The sequence below is a fragment of the Limanda limanda genome, chromosome 8 (genome assembly GCF_963576545.1).
Source record: "Limanda limanda chromosome 8, fLimLim1.1, whole genome shotgun sequence".
Lineage (NCBI taxonomy): Eukaryota > Metazoa > Chordata > Actinopteri > Pleuronectiformes > Pleuronectidae > Limanda > Limanda limanda.
The window spans coordinates 15,787,727-15,808,900 of NC_083643.1; the positions used below are offsets into that span (position 1 = coordinate 15,787,727).

Below are 21,174 nucleotides of genomic sequence, written 5' to 3' on the forward strand. Positions count from 1 at the left end.
TTTCATCTTATTTTATTATATTTGTATACTTTCCTGTGTTCTATATACTTCAGACTATCTGCTGCTGTAATAAGGGATTTTCCCGGGGTATTATAAATCATGTTTTATCTCATAATCGTATTATTATGATTATCAGAGGTGTCAAAAGTATTCACATTCATTACTCAAGTAGAAGTATAGATACTAGGGTTTAAAAGGACATCTGTAGAAGTAAAAGTATCAACTCAAGCTTTTTACTTAAGTAAAATTGTAAAAGTACAGGTTTCAAAACTACTTAAAGTATAAAAGTTAAAGTAATGTAAGGGGAATTTTTTTCCCATTAAGGACAAACTCTTAAGCTGCGTCTCAGGGGCCTATAGTGCACTACACCACCTCCTCCAAAAAAAACATTTTTCTAAAAGCCATTATGACTATAATGTTATATTAAAATGTTATATTGAAAAATGTGGGATGCTGCGAGGACGCTGGCGCACGCCTCATCCGCTGCGTGCGCCACATTGTGTGTGTTTTTGAACGATGACAAACCGGAATGAAAACAAGCCAAAATGAAATAGGAGTAACAAGGCTATTTTTAAAATGTAAGGAGTAGAAAGTGCAGATATTTGTGTGAAAATGTAAGGAGTAGAAGTAAAAAGTCGTCTGAAAAATAAATACTCCAGTAAAGCATAGATACCCAAAATTTCTATTTAAGTAAGGTAAAGAAGTATTTGTACTTCGTTACTTGACACCTCTGATGATTATTAATGATACAAATTGTAATAATATTAAAAATGACAATAATAATTGTAAGTCTAAGATTAAAACCCCACAGCTTCTATATTGTTAGCCAGTTTTTGCCCCAACTAATTCTTCAACATCCCAATTTCTGCAAGAATTTCCCTTAAATTTCAGCATTGTGTCATGACATGACACGTACAGTTTCTCCTTCCTGTCACATGATCTTTGGGACGTTTTCATATAATAAATGTGTTATTGTTATTAGTATAATATCTATATATTTATAATATTTTTGTTTGTCTTTTCAATCCAATTGAACCACCACTCTTACTCTTAGTTTACCTCCTCAGTAAGATTTCTGCTCTTTTGAAAACCTTATATCTTGCCCTGCCTCAGGACGCCAGGTCTTCTCAACCATTAACCCTCAGCTGTTTACTGCAGCATGTGAACCGTCTCGTGATGCCGCCTGGAGCTTTGTTACCTGTAGTTGACTGTGCCATGGATGCATTATTTGAGTTAGTCACTGACATCTGTTAAGTTGTTGTTCTTTCTTTTTTAATAGTAGGTGCTCTGATTAGATGGTTTCCTTTTAGAGTACTGACTGTTTACTGGTGATTGCTTTTATTTGTCTTTCACCACTATAAACCATCCATAACATTCAACTTAACTTTGCAAAATGAACAACCTGTCAAATGTCTCTCCTCCAGTCCTGATACATTAAGCAGCCCAGCTACCAAAGCTATTTTCTACACTCAGATTGCCACATATTTAGTTTAATTCAATATTTTGAAATCTGCAGGAATCCACATGACGTCCTCTGCTTGACTGATACTCTTGAACGTATCAGGGGACTTTTGTAAGTGCCTGACTCATTGTGGTTATGTGAAAGAATGATATCCTCACATATACCTAACTTAGTGTCTGTCCAGCACACAATACAACAACCAGTATTGCATTCAAATCTACAGCATGCACATACTAGCAGTTTGGGGTTCACAGGTCTCTGTTGATTGGACACTGCCCCCGCTGATCCTGTTAAATGTGTCAGTGGGTCAGTACCTCAGACAATTTTTCAGCATACATTACCGCCAACGGGTGGCGCCAGTAGACTGTTACTGAGAGTCTACAATTTCCACCATGCATGGCTGCCTTCAGTCTGTTGCTCCTTTCTTTACTTAAGACACATTATTAATGTTACACTTTCTTTGGTTCTGGATGTGTACACAGTGTGTGTGTATCAGTATTAAAGGAAAGTTAGTAAAAAAAATAGTGAAGTAAACTTTAACACCTTTATAAGCACTGTATTTTCTACAAGTCAGTCGGTCGTACACATAATAAAGTCTATGGTATAAAACAAGTAGAAACAGCTGGAACAATCATTCATTCACTTTTTGCAAAAGTTTAACATACAAAGAAAGCATACAGCATGGGACACATTAACTCCCAAACTTATCCAGCAATGTCAAATGGAAAAGAGCTCTTAATTCTTGAGCAGCATTAGCTCTCAGCGTAAATTCAGGCTACAACATGGTACAAAATGCACACCGTGCAAGTAAAGACATCTTTGAACCAAACTGAGGGGTGTCAGCATGGATAAAGGCTTTTAAAACACTTGCATGTATTGTCCACTACCCAATGCATAGGATGCCATAAAGTTTCAACAAATGCTTGCACTGCAACACAGAGAACGTGAATCTGGCAAACATACTTATCAAGCATTTGGATATAGCTTAGTAATTTAAAAAGCCTACAGTACATTAGACATAGGAAATCATACAACGGAAGGTTGTTGAAGTTTGCCCAACTTAGATGGCGTACTGCTTTGGCTGCTTCTTCAAGCTCATTGATCTCTCAGTTTGAGAAATGACATGTGTGGCTCTGTTGTTGAGGAGTCTGCATTCATGAAGAACATCTGTAGAGTACAATGAAAGTCAATGATTAGATGGATTACAATACAGCAAACACAGAGAAGTTGAGTTGACAGCTGATTAGATCACATGTAAAACAGTTACCCAGAGAACATCTTACCATTAAACTGTTTGTAGGCTTCTTCAATAATGGCGTTGTTTGATCGCTTTATCTCCCAGTAACTATCCTCCACCCATGGTTTGCAATCAGGACGTTCAACAAGTTGTCCATTCTTATATAAACCAGCTAAAGATTCATAGAGAGAGAGAAAAACACATTTGTTAAATCTGATAACATCTTACTCTACCAGGAAAACATCACAGGCTGGTAATGCTGTAATATGAATACACAAATAAAGCTGTTCTGCCACTCTGCTCTACAAATCCTCTGGCACTCTCGCTGCATTGGGATAAGGTTCAATGTGACATTTATGTGTCTCCAGAGATGTTCAATCTGGTTAAATCATCTAAAAAATTATCAAGAGAAATGGGAGGCCCCCATGAAGATATTTTAGTTATTCCTTTTTAATACATTTGCAAATGGAATATCTAAAATGCTGTTTTGCTTAGTGTTTATGGGCTATTGAAGATTGAGGAGTAAACAATATTTACCTGAATGTACAGTTCAAACATAATACACTTATATACTAGTTAGAAAATGTACCTTTGATGGTGTCATCAATGTCTTTGCATAACTGGTACAAGTCACTGCCCCGTCCGACCACTCTTTCGCCTACAGTTTAAACAAACAAATCCACAGACCTTGTGAAACATGCACAAGTATAAGAGTTTTAATGTAATGCATAAGAATAAAAAAAACATCTTACCATCCAGCACCTTAATGTTGGAGAACATCTCCAGAACTATGGTTCTATATGATGTGTTTCTGCACACTGACAAGGAGAGTCATTGTGAGTTCACTAATCAAGATTTTTCATCCATAAAATATATACAAAATAGAATCACTGAATAACATACCTGGATTAGTGTAATTGTAAGTGTTGTCTTTAAAACGGATATTTTCTAGCTTTCTCAAAGTCTGAAGGCAGTGAAAGCTCTCAATGCTGGTGAAAAACAAAACACATTCAAGATCAATTTACAGGGCCATAACCTATAATACTTCATATTTCATGCCAAACATTCAATTGTTTGTACAGTACATAATACACATTCTAATTAGTGCCATGTTAACTCATTCATTTAGGTAAAGTAGTCGTTACAGCAGTACCTGGATATGATATTCCCAGCCACGTTTAAGTGCTGTAAACTGTCACAATTGCGCAGGGGCTCTGGAAGTGCAAAAGTAATAACAGTAAATAAATAACTACAATTATATTAATGAAAGAATGTTGCTTGATTCGTAACGATCAACAAAACTACTGCTTCTGAAATCTTACCTAAATTGGAAATCCTGTTCGCAGACAGATTGAGCACAGAAAGAAGCCGCAGCGACGTTAAACATCCCAAATTTGTGATATTATTTCCAGAGAGGTCCAGTTTCTCCAAATTGACGCATTCCCCAATGCATCCAAGATCATGAATTCCTGTAAGACAAACCAAAAAAATAAGAATACGAAACATTGATGCAATTTGAAAAGACCAAAAATACTGAAATATGAATTTCATCTTACCGAGACCTCGCAATTTGAGAAACAGTATGGACTCCAGATCAAATTCTCCTGTACGTCCCTTCAGCAGCACAGCGGTTATCTTCTCACAGTCTGCATCTGCGGAACAGCCAAGAGCATTCACTTTTCTATTCTTACATATGCAAGAAATCGTATTTGTGAGTCAGCGCTGGTGAAGCACACTGCTGGAGGCGCAGTGTCTCTTCCGTTTATGGTGATGCGTGAAAATAACTCGTGCAAATCTTCTCCAAACGGCAAATAACAATCCAAGCAAATCCGTGGATTTCATATGTGGGCAGCACAGTGCAAATGTGGGTGGGGGGGGAAGGGTCACAAACAAACAAGGCTGGTGTGCTGCTCTGTGGGATGATGTAGTGATGTACGGTCTCAACAGTTAGCAGTGAAGGAGGACATCAGCTGTAAGGACACCAGAGACATTTCAGTGAGACTTATCCAGCGTCCTGGGCTTGTCCTGTGAGGAGACTAAATGCCTTTCATAGAGAAAAGGCTCCGGATGTTCAAGCAGCAGATCACTCGATCGAGATGGGTAATAAACAAACTATATTTACCGACAAGCAGCTTGATGCCTACCAGGTGAGCGTGCACGTCCGGGTCTGTACGTGCATCATACATATACTGTGCATGTCCAACCCACCATGAAAATAACTCGTGCAAATCTTCTCCAAACGGCAAATAACAATCCAATCAAATCCGTGGATTTCATACGTGGGCAGCACAGTGGAAATGTGTAATTCCAGGGAGGATGGGGGGGGGGGGAAGGGTCACAAACAAACAGGGCTGATGTGCTGCTCTGTGGGATGATTGTGTGATGCACGGTCTCAACAGTTGCATGGGAGTTATATTTGGGTTCTTTTTCCTCAGGCGGAGTCAGTCCATAACTCTTGAGTGCACATGAATGCTGCTGCCTGCGCCTGCTGAGACAAAGCATCCTGCAGACAGACAGCCTGCAGAAGACAGCCTGCAGACAGCAGCACACACATCTGGTTCACCACAGATCCTATTCATTCTGTCATATTAACAGATTCACCCTCCATTTCGTTCACTTTGCATGTAAATAACGCAATGACAGGTGCACTGGTGACTGTTGCATCACCACAAACGTGGAGGAAACAACAAGTAACATCGTGTTGACAGCTGCGGAGACACGGTCCAAGTGTCCACCGGGTCGTGTTGTTAGCTTCCTGTGTGTCAGCTGAGTCATCCTTTCATGACGATGACTCAGCTGATAGAACGTGGAGCTGTTCAATTATATTTGTGTCTCTCTCTCTCTGGAGGCGAAACACGTAAAAAAAAAAAAGACGTCGTGGAACAAACGTCACCATGCTAGCTTCACCCTAGCATAAGCCTTAGCATACGCCGCTAGCGCCTAGCATAGCGACGTAGCAACAAGCTCCCTCCATCACAACTCACCCTGGTCTTTATCTCGCTTCGACTCCATCGCGGGAAAGTTTGCCTGTGGTGGCGGTGAGCGAGGGTGTGAGGCAGCGGGGGGACAAGACGAGGCTGTGGTTGTGTTGGTGTGAGTGTGAAGCATGCATCTGTCCCGGGGTGTCCACTAACACACACACACACTGGCACACACACACACACACACTCACTGTTACTGTACCGCAGCCGCAGCCAGTCACCGGCAGGTGAATGCTGGGTGACACGGACCTTCAGCCCAGGACGAGCACACTGGGAGGGGGACGCTCTGCTTTCACCCGGCCGCTGCAAGATGGAGACATGTCTGCAGAAAGCAAGTGTTGCAGAGTCTGTGAAGGAGAGATGTTGCCTCAGAGCAACAGGTTCCTCTGTGGCAGTGGGAAGTTCAGAGCTTGTAAACTTGGAGCACTGACTGAGAGAGGGTCAGCATGAACAACAACAGCAAACTGTGGTTGTAAATAAGGATTTCATCAAAATGACAATAAGTAAATGAGGAAAAAGGCACAATTTGAAATGTTATTATTATAAATAATCTTAAAGGTGCTGTAGAATCAGACATTATGTGATTATCGTGTTGAACATATATCCACTGCAGAGTAACTTCATTTCAGATGTAAATATTTGCCTTTACCTTCAATTACCATACTACCATACTAAAACTAAACACATATACATAGTTGATAATAGACTTTTGATGGAATTATTGGATATACAAATGTAATAATGCTTATTATAATAGTAATAATAATAATGTATTACGTGTTATAAATTCTATAAAACACAGTAAAATATGTGTATGTAAAATATGTTTTGGTTTCTACTACTATACTAAAATTATTTATTATACATATATAATATTATTTATTATAATGCACATTATTATGAATAATAATAATGATATATTATTATCATTATTATTACTATTATTATTATATATACACATTGTACTTAATATTGAATATATGGACAGCTTCTCCTTTTAGCAGCAGGTTGTGTTTTTATTTATTTATTTGTTTGGTTATTTATTTATTTACCTGCGTCGTCATTGGTCAGTCTTGACTCCGGTGCAGAGCAGCCGAGGGGCTTAAAGAGAAGCAGATCAGTTTGCTCTCCCTGGTCTCCGCCGTCTGGCTCCACTCGCTCCACTGACACAACTGGACACATCCGGTACCATGCTTTTTCTTTTTGACCTTTTCTTCATTTATACCACATGCTCTACAGTTAGCAGTGAGGGAGGACATCAGCTGTAAGGACACCAGAGACATTTTACTGAGACTTATCCAGCGTCCTGGACTTGTCCTGTGAGGAGACTAAATGCCTTTCATTGAGAAAAGGCTCCGGATGTTCAAGCAGCAGATCACTTGATCGAGATGGGTAATAAACAAACTATATTTACTGACGAGCAGCTTGATGCCTACCAGGTGAGCGTGCATGTCTGGGTCTGTACGTGCATCATACATATACTGCATGTCCAACCCACCAGGAATATTCAAATGTGTAAGAAAGAGAAAGAAGGGAAAGAATTTACTCAACATTGGTCGTCAATATCGCTTAACATCAATCTAATGGAACAAGGTGGTCCTGTATTTCACATAAGTGAATGATATTAAAGGCAGTAACCGATTACCAGTTGAAGTGTTATCATTTATGACTCCACTGTTTAAATAGATGAAATCAAGTCTTACAGCTGAAGGTTTCGATTTCCCTGCAAAGTGGAGGATCTGCTGTCTGTTGAGTTATGATCTGAGAACATCTGACCTTTTTCTGTTCTCCATGGAACAATAACCCAGGTTTTTCCTGTGAAGAAACACATCTTCCTGTGCACAGGTTTATCATGTGATTAGGTGTGGACTCAATAATTGATGCCAAGTCAGAGTGATATGCTGTGAAACTCTACTCTCAGGAGACAGTTTGGTTCTCAAGAGCCTCTCTGGTTACTCCAGGTTCTTTAAAGTCCTTCTTAGAATACTGTTGCTTTTTGTTTAAGCCTCACTTCAATATCGACCAATGAGACATCTTATTTTTGTAGAATCAAATGTTTTAGATATACCACCCGATACGTAATCAACTGACCAAGGTTTTGTAGATAGCTCCTCTAAGAAATTCACAGCTTGATATTGTAATTACGCTTTCTATCTTTTCTATGTGTATAGGCTCCAATAACAGCATCATATTGTATGAGGGACACCAGTTGTCTATGATATCATTGTCAGATATTGCTATAAATATTCACACACATTTTAATTAACCTACATATCCTCAGAAGGCTTGTTTTACACTTGAGCTGCAACAGTGAATAGGATTCCTTCCTTTTATTTCACCCTATATTCCTATATTGTCTCTGGAGCTCAGCTGGCCTCACACTCAGGAGACACAGCTCAGACACAACTGGCACAAGAGAAAATGTAAAGTGAGGTGCTCCCAGTCGGGCTGTTGGATAATGCGTGTGCCAGTACATGCATGTCAGACAACAGCAGATCATGTTCCTCCCTGCCTCATCGCTCCTACCGTAAGTGGCAGGTGACAACACCCGCACACATTCCTCATTTAAGAGAAACTGGACACCTCAATGAACGCTTTTACAGTAAGGGCTGTTTACATGGCTGTCAGAGGAAGAGTAATGTTATTATATATGACTCACACACGTGTCACTGAGAGAACAGTATGTAACACATGTACCTTATGCATTAGGTTGTACAGTTCAGCTCTCTATCAAACTCACACATGTGTATTTCTCATTGCAGGACTGTACATTTTTCACCCGCAAAGAAATTTTGCGGTAAGTTTTATGTAGTTCACATCATTGATTATTGCTTTTTCACATATATGCACACTGTTGATGTGTAATATTTTTTCAATGTTTGGGTGGCAAAGTGTGGTTAGCACTGTTGCCCCATAGCAAGAAGATTCCCGGTTTGTTTAATGATTTACCTCACAACGATTTTAAAAATACGAAGCAAAGCTGGACTGAATTATTTTTGACTCCTTGTAAATGTAAAGGTTATCTTATCTTAGGTTATCTTTAGACAAGTTTATTTTGTTCAACCCCTTGACATAATAAAATTTGGAAATTCAACATTACATTGTTTTCAATGTGTAGGTGAGAAGTTCAATCAAGCAAAATGGTCAAATTAGGAAACTGTCAATGATTATTTAGTGGCTGCTACATTTCTTACAATCACAAGTAAATTATTCTCTTCTCCAATACTCCAATAATTCATGATCTTCTCGTATCTTTCCATCATCTCCCCATGTCGTCCTGCAGCATTATCAGGACGTTACCCAAACCTCTGAAAGTCACTTTGACCTTTTGACTGTGGTGTTGTTTTCAGCACCGCCCGATGGAGTTTCACGTTTCTACCTCCGTCAACATGTGCATCCTCAACACCTTAAAAAATGAAATAAATATGAACGTGCTCTTTGTGATTGCGCTGGGTATCATGGCTCACTGGGTTTAGCATAATTCCTCTCTACCTGTCACTCAGTCCCAGGACCATGTGCATAAATTAAAAAAAGATGCCTGCTTTTCTCTTTAATTGATTTGACCAGTGATGCTCATGTTTCAGTTTCTTTTGTCAGGAGGTTCTAGATGCTGGAAGATAAGCAGCAACTTAAAGAAATGAAATACAGATACTGTAGGGCAACATTAGTTAAGGACAAAGGTTTTGTGATTCCACGCATGCAGGGAGTTAGGTTCTGATTTGGCCCCCTAAGTTCCATCAAGGTTCACCATATAAGACACAGTCATAGTTGTCAGTCCCTTTATAACGTGTGATTGTCTTCATCAAGGTCTCAGGGAGAAAATGTTGAAAAAAATGTCCATTCTCACAACGTTGAAGAAAGAAAAGAAAGTGAAAAAACATCCTTTCACCAAGTTTGGAAATCTGTTAGTATTTTTTGGGATAATTCTGCTGAAAAAACAAACAAACAAACAATGAAAATTTCCTGAAATATCAAGAATTAATAAAGGATTAAAATTCAACACATAACGTCACCTGCTTGTATAAAGAAAGGTGAAGATGCTTTTTTCCTCACTTGTGACTCAGTATTTGTTCCCACTCTTATCAATCATCAACAAATTGTGCATTTTTCTCTTTTGTGATATTGAATTGACCTCGATTCTGTGGTCAGCGGTGGACTGGAAACCAAATTGACAATCAGCAGAGGGCGTAATAGTGTCCTACACTTTATGACCTTCATAAAACACTGCTTGTTTCTGTGTTTCCGGCTGCAGCTGTAACATCACAGTTATGTAAGATAAGGTTATCACTGGTAACCATGAGGTCACTGATTTCAGCCTTTCGGCTTTATGACAAATCCAGCATTTACACTGGAGCATTTCAGTGTATCTTCCTATGTGTATATACTATTTGTAAATGAATGATAATGTTTATAGTTTCCTCATGATTTGCTATTGCAATTAAAATTCCAAGGAGATTTTAGAGTCAAGGAGGTCAGAGAAGTTATACATCTTAACCCATTTCAAAGGTCATGGTGCAGGTACCCACTCATTTCCTGCAGTACCCTAATTGACCTCCATCGTTTTGTCAGGTTTACTCAAAAAATGTCCCAGTGTGTTTTTAGTTTAGTTTGTCTCCAATTGCTACTCTCCACCTGTGCTTTTTATAACCCAATAGATAACTACTCAATCAATTCTGCCACACATTTCTCTATGTCTCAGGTGATTACCTGTATACGTTGAGTAAAAACCTCCAGCACAGTAATTTCTCTCTATCTTTTATTCTAGGTTACATGGCAGATACCATGAGTTGGCTCCACATCTTGTACCAATGGACTACACCAAGGAGCCTGATTGCCAAGTGCCTTTAGCCTTGATAGTCAACATGCCAGAGTTAAAGGTAAAATAATCCTTTATGTACCTCAGTACGGTTTGAGTCCTGTGGTGTAACTTGGATGATTAGTGCAGTGCCCGGTTTAAACCTGCTTGTTTGGAATGGGCTGTTTTCTTGTCCTGTGTTTATGCTCTGGAGCTACTTCAGAATTATTCCTTGTTTATTAGTGACTCCTCCTCAAACAGTTCTACAATATAATGTCACTGTTTTATTGCTGGATGCTGTGTGAGGAGCCTTTGCCTGTGGCTCAGAGGTAAAAAAAAGTTGTGAAATTGTGTCAGAAGATTGTCACTCGCTCTATTTAGCGAGTGACAATCTTCTGACACAATTTCACAACTTTTTTAAATAAAAGCTCCGTATTCAGCCCGATTTCAAAGCATTGCAGAAAGGTTTTTATTTTACTTTGTTTACCCTCACTGCCTGCAAGGCACTTTGTAAATTCGACACATTTGCCAAAAGGACACAAGCCCACTACTCACGTGGGCCGACACCCAATCGATACGCACTCTCTGTTCTAGCAGACAGAATTGATTTCTAACCATCATCATTATCACACATCTGATTGTATGACACAGCGTATGAAAGCTAATGTGCCATGAGATGCTCTGCCTCTTTTTCCTGACAGATGGATTCCCTCCCTATTTCGAAGCATCTGCCATTTGAAAAGAACATCCAGAAATTGTAGAAATGCCATTTCGCATTTCGTCACCCAGGGTTTTTCTCAGACAGCCAAAATGTGTCTATACTCTGGGTATAATTAGCACATTTTCCTGTGAAACTGTCACATGATTACAGGGGTGTGAGGGTGGCAGGAAGAAGATGGAGACCAGTCAAGGCAGGATCGATGAGGCCTCGGCCATACATGCTCATCCAAAGTCCTGGGCAGCTACAGTCCCATAAATACATTCCTATCTCACTAGGACTCAGTTTTTATGAGCTGTGTTGAGTTGATTGGCCTGATTCATGCTCCACTGACGTGTCTCAGCATATCCTATTAAAAATGGCATTGGTTTAGATGGCTGTTTATCTAAATAAGCCTGCAGTGAGCTCGAACATGCTATCTATGATCATGACAACAGTTTTCCTTACATCACACACAGGTCTGTTCATCGACAGCATAAATGGATTGCAGATTGTGCCAAATCAGCTTATTACCAGGGATATAAAACCACTTGTCGCCACGGTTGAGCAATAGAGGAGAAAATATAGGCTTGGCAACATCGGCAAAGAGAAGGAGTCAGCCTTTTTCAGACGAACCCTGTGATCAGCAGAAAACGGCTGCAGCTCGTATGTAGAACAACGGCATATAAAACCACATGGTCATAAAACCTATGGTTCCTTAGAGGAAGACTATTTTCTCATCCAGACTCTGAGCTCTATATTGTGATGTGCTCCTCGTTGCAGCTAGTCTTACCTTCTCATTAATATTTGCACCGGTGTTTATTTCATTGTTCATGTTGTTAATTAATTTGCAGGAAAATCCCTTTCGAAGCAGGATCGTCGAGTCTTTCTCAGAAGACGGGCAGGGCAATCTCAGCTTCAATGAATTCGTGGACATGTTCTCAGTCCTCAGTGAAATGGCTCCCAGAGAACTCAAGGCCATATATGCCTTCAAAATATATGGTATTGCTGCATTTCTAAAGGATACTCTTTCATTTTCTTTCAAAGTTCCCAGAACGAGTCAGCCATTGTTTGCTGTAACCGCTGTTACCCACAGATTTCAATGTGGACAATTACCTGTGCAAAGAGGACCTGGAAAAGACTCTGAATAGACTGACAAAGGAGGAGCTGACTCCCGAGGAGGTGGAGCTGGTGTGTGAGAAATCCATCGAGGAGGCCGATCTGGACGGAGACAGCAAACTCTCCTTTGCTGACTTTGAGAATATGATATCTAGGGCACCTGACTTTTTAAGGTAATAAATGTACCATAAAGTAACATTTTTAAGATTGCATGTCGAAAAGCATGTGGCAATATTAAGTTTATCAATCAAATGTTTGTGTCCCATGAGGTGTAAATGAGTTTACACCTCATTTTATATAAAAAGCAGTTTGAAAGTGGGCTAAGCCTGAGTACCCCTGAAGCTGCAGCAATGTGGGCTCTGTGTCCCTCGCTACTTAATTACTACAAATTACTACTAATTATTTATATGTAAATAACCTTGCCGCTGTTTGTCTCCAATGAACACATCTCCTGATTCTGGTGTCTTTATACTCATGTGCAATGAGTTTACTGTTTCAATGTCCCTCATGTTGCCTCTTTTGTTACTCCAGTACCTTCCATATACGAATCTGAGAGGGCCAAGTGGAAGCTTTCCAAGGTCGACGGCGTGATGAACCTCAAGACTCTACCTGAACTGTGTCCTGGCCACAGCACAGTGCCTGTCCTCCATTCCCATCGTCAAAAAGAAAATCAGTTCTCTTTGGCTTCATTGAAGTCTGCCGAGTTAGAAATCAAGATATTGGGTAAAGATAGAATCCCAGGACGCTGGATTTCTCGACTGGAGATGAAAATGTATTTTCCTTTTATTACTTATTAAGGGCTTGACCTGGTTTGGTCTCTCGTTGGGAAAACACTTCATTCTTCAACATTTGAAGTTTGAAAAATGGGAAATGAAACGAGTCTAAAATAAGCCAGTCGTCTCCGGATTGCTGCTTATACTTAAAATGCGTATCTACCTACATTGCACATGTCTTCCTACAATGACACATAAGATATAAGGTTAAAGTGAATGAAAGCACAGCATTGGCGTTAAGGGCATACAGATATTCTCTACTATATGAGCTATGCAATATTTGTACATGCGGTGTGTTGCTTTAAGTCATGCTAGGTTGTGTTTCTCTGGCACGTTGACAATCATATATTCCTGTTCTCCGGGTTAAATGAAGGGCTCTGTTTTCTGAACTCATTGTGGTATCTTTCATCTGCCTCAGCCATTATCGTGAGATGGTAGTTACAGCCATCCTTTGGTTACTTCTCATGTTACAGTATTTTTATGTGACTTCAGGTACTTTTGATAAATGATTTTTTCCTGTGTGTACTGGTAGTTTGTGTGGTGAATTGCATTTGTGTCAATGCATCTGTGGGATTTGTTGTATGAATGAATAGTTTGAATCCAGGATCCCACACTTGCAGCAACATCACGTCCTTATAAGCATTTTGCCTCAACCCACCGGCCCATGATGATCAAGGAGAGTGCACAGTAAAGATCAGGAAATGAATGAGTGCACCTCCCCATCATAAGAGCCGTAATAACTTGTTAAGCAGGATGTGATCAAGAGCCAGCTGCCTCAGCATTCACAGGCATGATTACATTACATTACACCCACACACACACCCCCCCCCCCCACACACACACACACACACACACACACACACACACACACACACACACACACACACACACACACACACCTCATCTCAGTGCAAGCTGCAGGAAACGGCCTCTGTCATGTGGGTCAATGATTAATGGGATCTGGTTTCCCGGCTGTTGGTAGCAGATTTGCATCAGGTATATTATACAAGGTACAGTGCACAGTGTTGTTGTTGTGCGGCGGATGATTTTGGTACAGGATGCACGAAGGAGTCAGACGCTGGGTACATGCGTCTGATGGTCAGACCAGGCATCTGCTTAGAGTCAGACTGTAGTCATCTTTCAGTGGTTGCAAAATAAATGTGACCTGGTTAGTTGGTGCCGAGTCAGACAGATTCACGAAGTAGAAACTGGGACGCAAGCTACATAAAAAAAAAACAACCATATGACAAACAACATGTCAGTGGTGTGTGTTGGGAGGAAACAGTTCAGGTTTGTTTCTAGTTGCCTGAAGCTCTTTGTAATAATATAACATATAATATAATATGTACTGCAACAAGACATATACATAAATAATTAAAACATTTCTACTGTGTTCACTCAGATTGTGATCTATTGTTACCTCAGCCAAGGAGGTTGTATTTCCCCCCCTGCCTGTGTGTTTGTTGGATTGTGAACAAGATTGTACAAGAAGGACTGGAGGGATTACCACAACACTTGGTGGAATAATGCCCTTTTGGTCAGAGAAGAACCCAATCAATTTTGGTGCAGATCTGGATCAGGAATATAGCACCACTTTTCTTTATCCCTGCTAGATTGGGAGCTAGATGGACCTTGTATGTGGCAGCAGACACAAAAACAAACAAGCAGCTTCGGAGCAAACATCAAAATATAAGTTTACACAACAGAGCCACAATCTTATAGACCGTCCCAACTAAAATGGAGAGGACTTGATACTGAGTGTGGGGGCGGATGTTGAAGTCAGTTAAACAGTGAGCCTTCCGCAGGGCAGATAGTTAATTCACTCCATTATCTCCAGTTCCCTTTATGAGGCCAGTATCAAGGATTCGGGGCAACGCAGTGCTGATTGTGTGGCCTCATTAAATAACCGAGAACATCTGTTAATTATGATTCCAGCCGAGAAGCTTCTGGCTGGCTGTGATACTTGGGCAGTAAAGCAGCCCAAACGGTAAGCAACACTTTCTGAAGAAACTGAGTGAACCTCACACTGGTCTCTCTTCACGGGACCTTGTTTGTTTACATTTGAGCTGCTACAGATGGTGACGACGACAGTGGAGGAAGGATACGAAAAGTATTTTGGAAATATTTATTACCAGTGTCTGTGTATTGGTTGATTTAGAACCAAATAATAAGAAAGAGAGAAAGAAAGAAAGAAAGAAGGATTTTGGTGCAGATTAAAGGGCGGATACAGAATTATCTTTTTCACTTTTTTTTTTGTTTTATGACAAATGAATAGATAGATCTCCGCTGAAAGCCATGATTGTTCATGCATAAGAACTTTGTCCACGATGACTGAACAAACTCCCCCGCAGATGAAGGCCATGCCATTTGATGGAAAGTGCAGAGAGAAAACCAGTAAGTGGCCTTTGAGTTTAATTTTTTACTATTTCTGAGAACAAGATTCAACTTTAACATGGCTTCACAACTTTCTTAACACATTTGTAAACAGTTTAAAACAAGTTATTATTGAGGATGAGTATTGTAATGAATAGTCTGTTAAATGTGTTAAGAGTCATTTATTAACTTACTTTAATTAACTAGCCTAATATCTGTTTATAAGCCTTATACACTATATTAGAGTGAGTTAACACAATTAACTACCGGTACATGTTTATGTCCTTGTGAATGTTACATTTATGGGGATTTACCAGTAGGGGAAATGCTTTTTTGAGTTATTGTAATTCACATCACAGCACATATGATTCAGTGTTTCTCTTATTTTGCATTAAAATGTGTAAATCGCACAAACTCATCATAGATGATGAGGCAGGTATGGCATCTTCTTTGTCTTTATGAGAAAGACTAACTTCTGTTACCCATTGACACTTTATCATCAAGATCCTCAACTGTGAAAGTTTCAGAAGTATCTAAATATTGTTATTGAAGTTTTATCTTCACAGAAATTCTACTTAGATCACAACAACTGTAATTGCGAATGAAAAGAGAATAATAAAAGAGACATTTGATCTTTTCTCTTCATTGCTGTCATATACAGACATTCGAAATCTTTATGCAAATCCTGTTTCCCGTTAGTGAAGTGTTAAATACAATAGCCTCACACATGAGGGTTTTGTAGAATTTCCCCTTTATCATCATGACCTAATCATGTATTACTAGGATAGGTACTTGTAGGTGCTTAACTTTCTTTAAAATTGCAAGATAGGCTGTTAATTCTCAGTGTTGTAAACATTCATCAGTTTCCCAAGGAATAATACATGCATCTTGTTGAAAAAAAACCAGGTATGTTTATCGAACTGCAATTTATAAGTGTGTGAAATTTGGTGCAGCTGGTTTGAATTTGTATTTCATATTAGGAAATATATTTACACTGATGTCTTTTTAACTGCAACATATCTCCTTTTACCCCCAAACTCGGAGAAACCAGAAAATCATAGAGCCCATTGAATAAACTACATTTCACTGCACATCATAAACTGTTGAAATAAAATAAGTCTCGAGGAAACACAATTTCACTATCGATCCATGTATTGATTTGTGTTAAATAAGTTGTTTTGGAAAAGTTCGGTACACAGTGTGCCTTTTATTTGGCTCATCTGGAAAATGCAAATACATCATAATCTTTAAATAAATACAATCAAAACAAAAAGACATTTGAATATCTATGAACACATAAGTCTACGTTGAACATATAAAATAAGTTGTCACAGGTTGTATATTAGTAGCACAGTAGTGTCAGGTTAGCAGGAGTCAACAGGTCCTTCAGCGGCTGGTGACTGAGCCTCTTCACCATTTCCTCAGGGCCTCAGGGAAATGCCATTTGCGTTTCTCATTCTGCAGAAGATTTTCATTATTAAACATGATGAATGACAACTATATGTGAAGAATTAAGAATTTGAATGAAATTTGAATACATTGCTAACCTTTAATCTCTTGGGTCTGAGGTCCTCCAGAGGCTCGTAAGTGTTATTGCCGGTTTCCGGATCAACTGAGTCCTTGTGCACAGGAATCAGCTCGTATGTGTTGTCTCCAGGGAGGTGACTGAAGAGGGCCAGACCAGCGACCTCAGCGTACGGTGACTCGCTGCTCTGCTCGGATGTCTCTGAGCTGGTCTCAGACACTGCACTGTGTGGGCAGCCAGATTTACCAGCTAGGTAATAAAGGGCAGGTTCTAGACCGCATGGGTCTAACCGTGGGAGACTGCGCGTGACTTGTCTGACGGGCTTGGGGGAAAGTCTTGGTGGGGTGTGTGGGGGTGTAGTCAACCTGAAAAAATGCTCCCCGTCAGAGCTGTAGTCCGGTCGAGACCTTCCATTGCTGCTCTCTGGCAGGCTGAGTTGGGGGTATAGAGACGATCCTTGTCCTGATGGAGGACTACACCGACTGATAGTCTGATTCTGGCTGGTGGATCTCTCGGGCCTTGCTGGATTGTCTCCAGGTAAATGGCCCTGAAAGATGTGCTGGGATCTTGGTTTATCCCTGGGTGACTGCTTCCTGAGCTGAGCGTACAAAACACCGTCCTGGTTGTGCGGCGGGCCGATGTCGAAGAGCCTGTTCCTCAGAGGCAAAGGCGGTACTTCCTGGTTGACACAACAAGCCATCTTTTTTAAAATCTGCTCAGAGTTACTGATTCTTCTTCATTTACTTAAACTGTACTCACCTCTAGTGTTCTGTTGCTCTGTCTTGGCTGGGTGCGTGGCCGCTCAGCGGGCAAGTCAATCCGTTGTTTTGGCACATTCTTGCCCGCTCTGACGAAAGCCACAGGTTTTTCTTTTTGAGAGATCTGGATGGTATCGTACAGCTCTTCGTTCAGTACCTGCATGAATGCAAAAAAACAAAAAAAGTCAGACCTATTCATTCTGGATCAATTTTACCCAAAGAAAGTAACCAAAAATCACCTCAGAACAGGAAGATGTCAGAAATTCTCCAAACGGTTCGATGGGGCTCGACGTGTAGAAGTTTATTAGCAAATGTATCGTGTCATGTCCCTTATTGTCTCCGCAGACTACAAACTGCCCTTCTTCATTTTGGTTTATCACAAAGTGTCGACACCGATCTTGGCCTCTGCAACAATAAAAAAAACGTTTGTTTGAGTCTCAAGTCTCTGCGCAATACATCATTGTTCAGTTGATTCAATTTTGCGTCAAAAATATGAAAATGTATGCTTATTTCTCGGATTCTAAAAATCAAATGATAACAATTTGCATTGGAGTTAAGAGGAAGTTACTGAAATAATATAGAAACACACAACAACCCACACAACACAACACAATTTTTTCCCTAAGTCATTACTTACTTATAGGAGAGTATGTACCCGATGGCCTTATCACTGAGACGGACCAGGAAACAGCCCGGCTCCTTTTCTCTGAGTATGTCTTCAGCGGTGCTGTAGATAAAAGTAGAAAAGACACAAAAGTTAATACTCAATACTTTTTTGTAAACATTCATGATGTAAATGTTTTAAAGGAACAGAGGGGTAGATTCAAAAAGAGAAAGAAAGGTGGCTTATGTCCAAAGAAAGTGAACACGCTTTCCTCAATCGATACTTACTTTCTGGTGATGAAGCCCAGGAACCAGGTGGGAAATAAACCATTTTGGACGATGTGGGGCACTTGAGTCTCTAGGAACCACTTTGATGCCAGTTCCCTCAGTTTTCCTTGGGCCACTTCAGCGTGAGAACTCCTGAGTTTTTCTCTGGGCTCCATCCTCACTCGGTCCTAATCAGAGCCGCACAGACATTCAGTGACGACAGCCTGTTTTTGTCTCCTAACATACAAAACAAGGCTCCACCAGAACTCATTTGTTTATTTTCCAGGAGGTGTCAACCAGAAATTCAAAGCAGCTCGATGATCTCATCACTGCTACAGGAAAAACTGTTCACTGTTCGTCACATGTGCAACTTTTTAATACCGTATAACATGTATTAACTGTTTAATTACAAATCCATGCGGAATCCAAAATGTTCAAAGAACTCGCTGACTTTAAAAATAATGCTGTATTCCCTATTCATTCAAAGACTATCTAAATTTAAATGATAAAAGTAGATTTAAAATAGTAAAATTTAAGTAATAGTAGACTTTCTCCCCTGCTGATGTTATTTGATTTTTTTCTTTAGATGAGATAAGTGAGTGTTTATTAAAGAAGTGTTCTTACCTTGAAGAAAAAATTCAGACAATTACTGAAGGAGGGTGATTTGGGATCCCTCGGCCCTGGGAAGATCTTTTCCAATCTGGGTTTTGGTCTCCCGTACAGTGCGCACCTCTCAACCTCTAGGAAAAGAAAAGAAATGAACACTGATTCTTTCTCGTTTAGATATAAAGCTCTGATGCTGTTGTTTCTTGATAGAGTTCATACCTGCTCTTGAGACTGACCGTGTGGGGTTTGAACCTGGAGCCATTTCAGCAAACATTAAAAACCCTTCTCTCACCTTCTCATTAGCCTGTGATCTGCAATCAAAGGTGTTCTGAGGGAGTTCAACTCCAAACATGAGGAGATATAGACAGATGACATTTAGAATTACACACTTTTTTCCACCGGCTTGGAAAGCAGTGATGCTCGGCAATGACACAATAACAGTTTGTACGTCTCATTTGCATGAAAGAGGCGGCTGAACAAACAAGAGCTTCCTGAAGAGAGACGGAAAAAGAGCTGTACAGAAAATGTGGTTTGTGCACATGACTGCATTCATTTGCAGAGAGGAGGTTGTTTTACCCACAGACTGTTTGATTTACTGTAGTAATGGGAGCTGAGCTGCGTCACCATGTTGATCTCTTGTGTTCACCTCATTTGGTTTTACAATACATTCTGGTTATAGTTGTTGAGGCAGGTACGAAGGAGTGGAAATATCTTACAAAAACTTGCAAAGACATTGGAAGTCACAACCCAAATTAAATCAGATATTTTCCCAGCCATGTTTGTCATAAATACATACTCATACCCTCCACTGCTGAGAAAGCTTGTCATGATTCCCCTCCAGCAGTTCCAGCTCCATGGCGAGGAGCAGTATAGGAACTTCCTGTGGGGGAGAACAATAACCAGAAACAGTCTGTGTCATACTGAGCGGGATGAGACTGGATTTTAATATTGTAAATTCAACTGATAAAACATCTGCGATCAATGTGGTTTTGATAGTGTTTATGTTTATATTATTACAAAATACTTTCAATTTCAGTTAGAGGTTTGTGATCCACCCAAAATTCCCACTCTTCTCCCATCGGCCCCCTCGTTGAAGCTAAGGCCATAACACTTAAAGATGTATTTAATTTATTACAGTCCTGCGAGGGACATAGTCACTTGCTTTAAAAAAAAAAAAAAAATTCAGACGACTTCATCTTTCAATGCTATCATGACATGAAGAGGAAACAAATAGCAGCCCTACCACTAAGGACATACTGTACATACAGTTTGTTCCTTGTATGACTAAGTATTGCAACACACCAGGACATAGAATATCAAAATCATCTTTAAAGGCGCTGTCTTCTGGTTTTAAATGTCTCTGTGAGTCACCATCTGCTCCTCTGGGGGTGTGAACAGCTTTGGGGTCAAATGCTGTCTCTGTTGTGTTTGTAAATTACCATATAATCACTATTTGTGTATATTATGTAAATGTACACATAATGAATTGTTAACAATGCAGAAGTAACATAGACGTACATGTTTTTCAACAGTTGCAGTGCAGTACAGTATTTTCTGATAGATGTAGAAAAAAGAGGCAGATTTGTCTCATTAGACAGTTGCCAGCCAGGAGGCGGTTTAAGATCTTTTTACAGTCTTGTGGCGACATACCCAAGAGGAGGATGTGGGTCTTTAGAAGGTCACAAGTCTGTTGATGCCTGTTAAATGTCAGAGCAAAAGCACCGCATCAGTTTTTCTTACACTTTCCTTTAAACCATGGGCAAAACTGCATTACAGTTATATAAAAGAGTTTGGGGACAATGTGTAGGTGCACTTCCAGACATAGACCACCTATCTACTATTCTTTCTCACATGAATCATGTTATAACAAGATTGCAACTCTAAAGCATCTTGAACAGCTTGTTCATCCAGTATCACACATGGTTAATTTTACGATTACATTTATCTATAGCTGTTTAGTTACAGGGGTACTTTACAG

The 21,174-nt window shown here is 39.9% G+C and overlaps 3 protein-coding genes across 5 annotated transcripts; 1 reads left to right on the plus strand and 2 right to left on the minus strand.

Moving 5' to 3' along the window:
* Positions 1 to 1,984: 1,984 nt before the first annotated feature.
* lrrc61 (leucine rich repeat containing 61) lies at positions 1,985 to 5,843 on the minus strand. The gene is made up of 9 exons (XM_061076789.1): positions 5,684 to 5,843; positions 4,256 to 4,351; positions 4,022 to 4,168; positions 3,853 to 3,913; positions 3,603 to 3,688; positions 3,452 to 3,517; positions 3,289 to 3,357; positions 2,746 to 2,871; positions 1,985 to 2,629 (listed from the first exon to the last, which is right to left on the minus strand). Exons 1-9 carry the CDS (start codon positions 5,805 to 5,807, stop codon positions 2,523 to 2,525), a joined length of 882 nt encoding a protein of 293 aa, XP_060932772.1. The 5' UTR covers positions 5,808 to 5,843; the 3' UTR covers positions 1,985 to 2,522.
* cib2 (calcium and integrin binding family member 2) lies at positions 4,796 to 12,844 on the plus strand. Of its 3 annotated transcripts, none has more exons than XM_061076792.1 (6): positions 4,796 to 4,846; positions 8,443 to 8,477; positions 10,446 to 10,557; positions 12,027 to 12,174; positions 12,269 to 12,464; positions 12,823 to 12,844. In XM_061076792.1, exons 1-6 carry the CDS (start codon positions 4,796 to 4,798, stop codon positions 12,842 to 12,844), a joined length of 564 nt encoding a protein of 187 aa, XP_060932775.1. The 3 variants fall into 3 exon arrangements, with proteins under 3 accessions (XP_060932775.1, XP_060932773.1, XP_060932776.1); XM_061076790.1 differs by lacking the exon at positions 4,796 to 4,846 and adding an exon at positions 7,069 to 7,119; XM_061076793.1 differs by lacking the exons at positions 4,796 to 4,846; positions 8,443 to 8,477; positions 10,446 to 10,557 and adding an exon at positions 7,069 to 7,119.
* Positions 12,845 to 16,656: 3,812 nt separating this feature from the next.
* On the minus strand, positions 16,657 to 20,731 carry LOC133008788 (SH2 domain-containing protein 7-like). Its single transcript, XM_061076100.1, has 10 exons — positions 20,715 to 20,731; positions 19,999 to 20,076; positions 19,416 to 19,507; positions 19,215 to 19,330; positions 18,612 to 18,778; positions 18,358 to 18,447; positions 17,960 to 18,125; positions 17,722 to 17,877; positions 16,985 to 17,641; positions 16,657 to 16,895 (listed from the first exon to the last, which is right to left on the minus strand). Coding segments are annotated over exons 1-10 (1,572 nt in total). The 5' UTR covers positions 20,717 to 20,731; the 3' UTR covers positions 16,657 to 16,847.
* Positions 20,732 to 21,174: the final 443 nt, after the last annotated feature.

What these genes read in the sequence shown, in the direction of transcription:
- LOC133008788 (XM_061076100.1), bottom strand. An exon ending in ACGGTCAGTCTCAAGAGCAG is followed by an intron (nt 19,331 to 19,415) that starts GTATGAACTCTA and finishes TTCTTTTCCTAG; the next exon opens with AGGTTGAGAGGTGCGCACTG. An exon ending in TCAGACCCAAGAGATTAAAG is followed by an intron (nt 16,896 to 16,984) that starts GTTAGCAATGTA and finishes AATCTTCTGCAG; the next exon opens with AATGAGAAACGCAAATGGCA.
- cib2 (XM_061076792.1), top strand. Translation starts at nt 4,796, where the DNA reads ATGGGTAATAAACAAACTATATTTACCGACAAGCAGCTTGATGCCTAC. An exon ending in AGCAGCTTGATGCCTACCAG is followed by an intron (nt 4,847 to 8,442) that starts GTGAGCGTGCAC and finishes TTCTCATTGCAG; the next exon opens with GACTGTACATTTTTCACCCG. An exon ending in AGGGCACCTGACTTTTTAAG is followed by an intron (nt 12,465 to 12,822) that starts GTAATAAATGTA and finishes TTGTTACTCCAG; the next exon opens with TACCTTCCATATACGAATCT.
- lrrc61 (XM_061076789.1), bottom strand. Translation starts at nt 5,807, where the DNA reads ATGCTTCACACTCACACCAACACAACCACAGCCTCGTCTTGTCCCCCC. An exon ending in GAACAGGATTTCCAATTTAG is followed by an intron (nt 3,914 to 4,021) that starts GTAAGATTTCAG and finishes TTGCACTTCCAG; the next exon opens with AGCCCCTGCGCAATTGTGAC. An exon ending in CATTGATGACACCATCAAAG is followed by an intron (nt 2,872 to 3,288) that starts GTACATTTTCTA and finishes ATGAATCTTTAG; the next exon opens with CTGGTTTATATAAGAATGGA.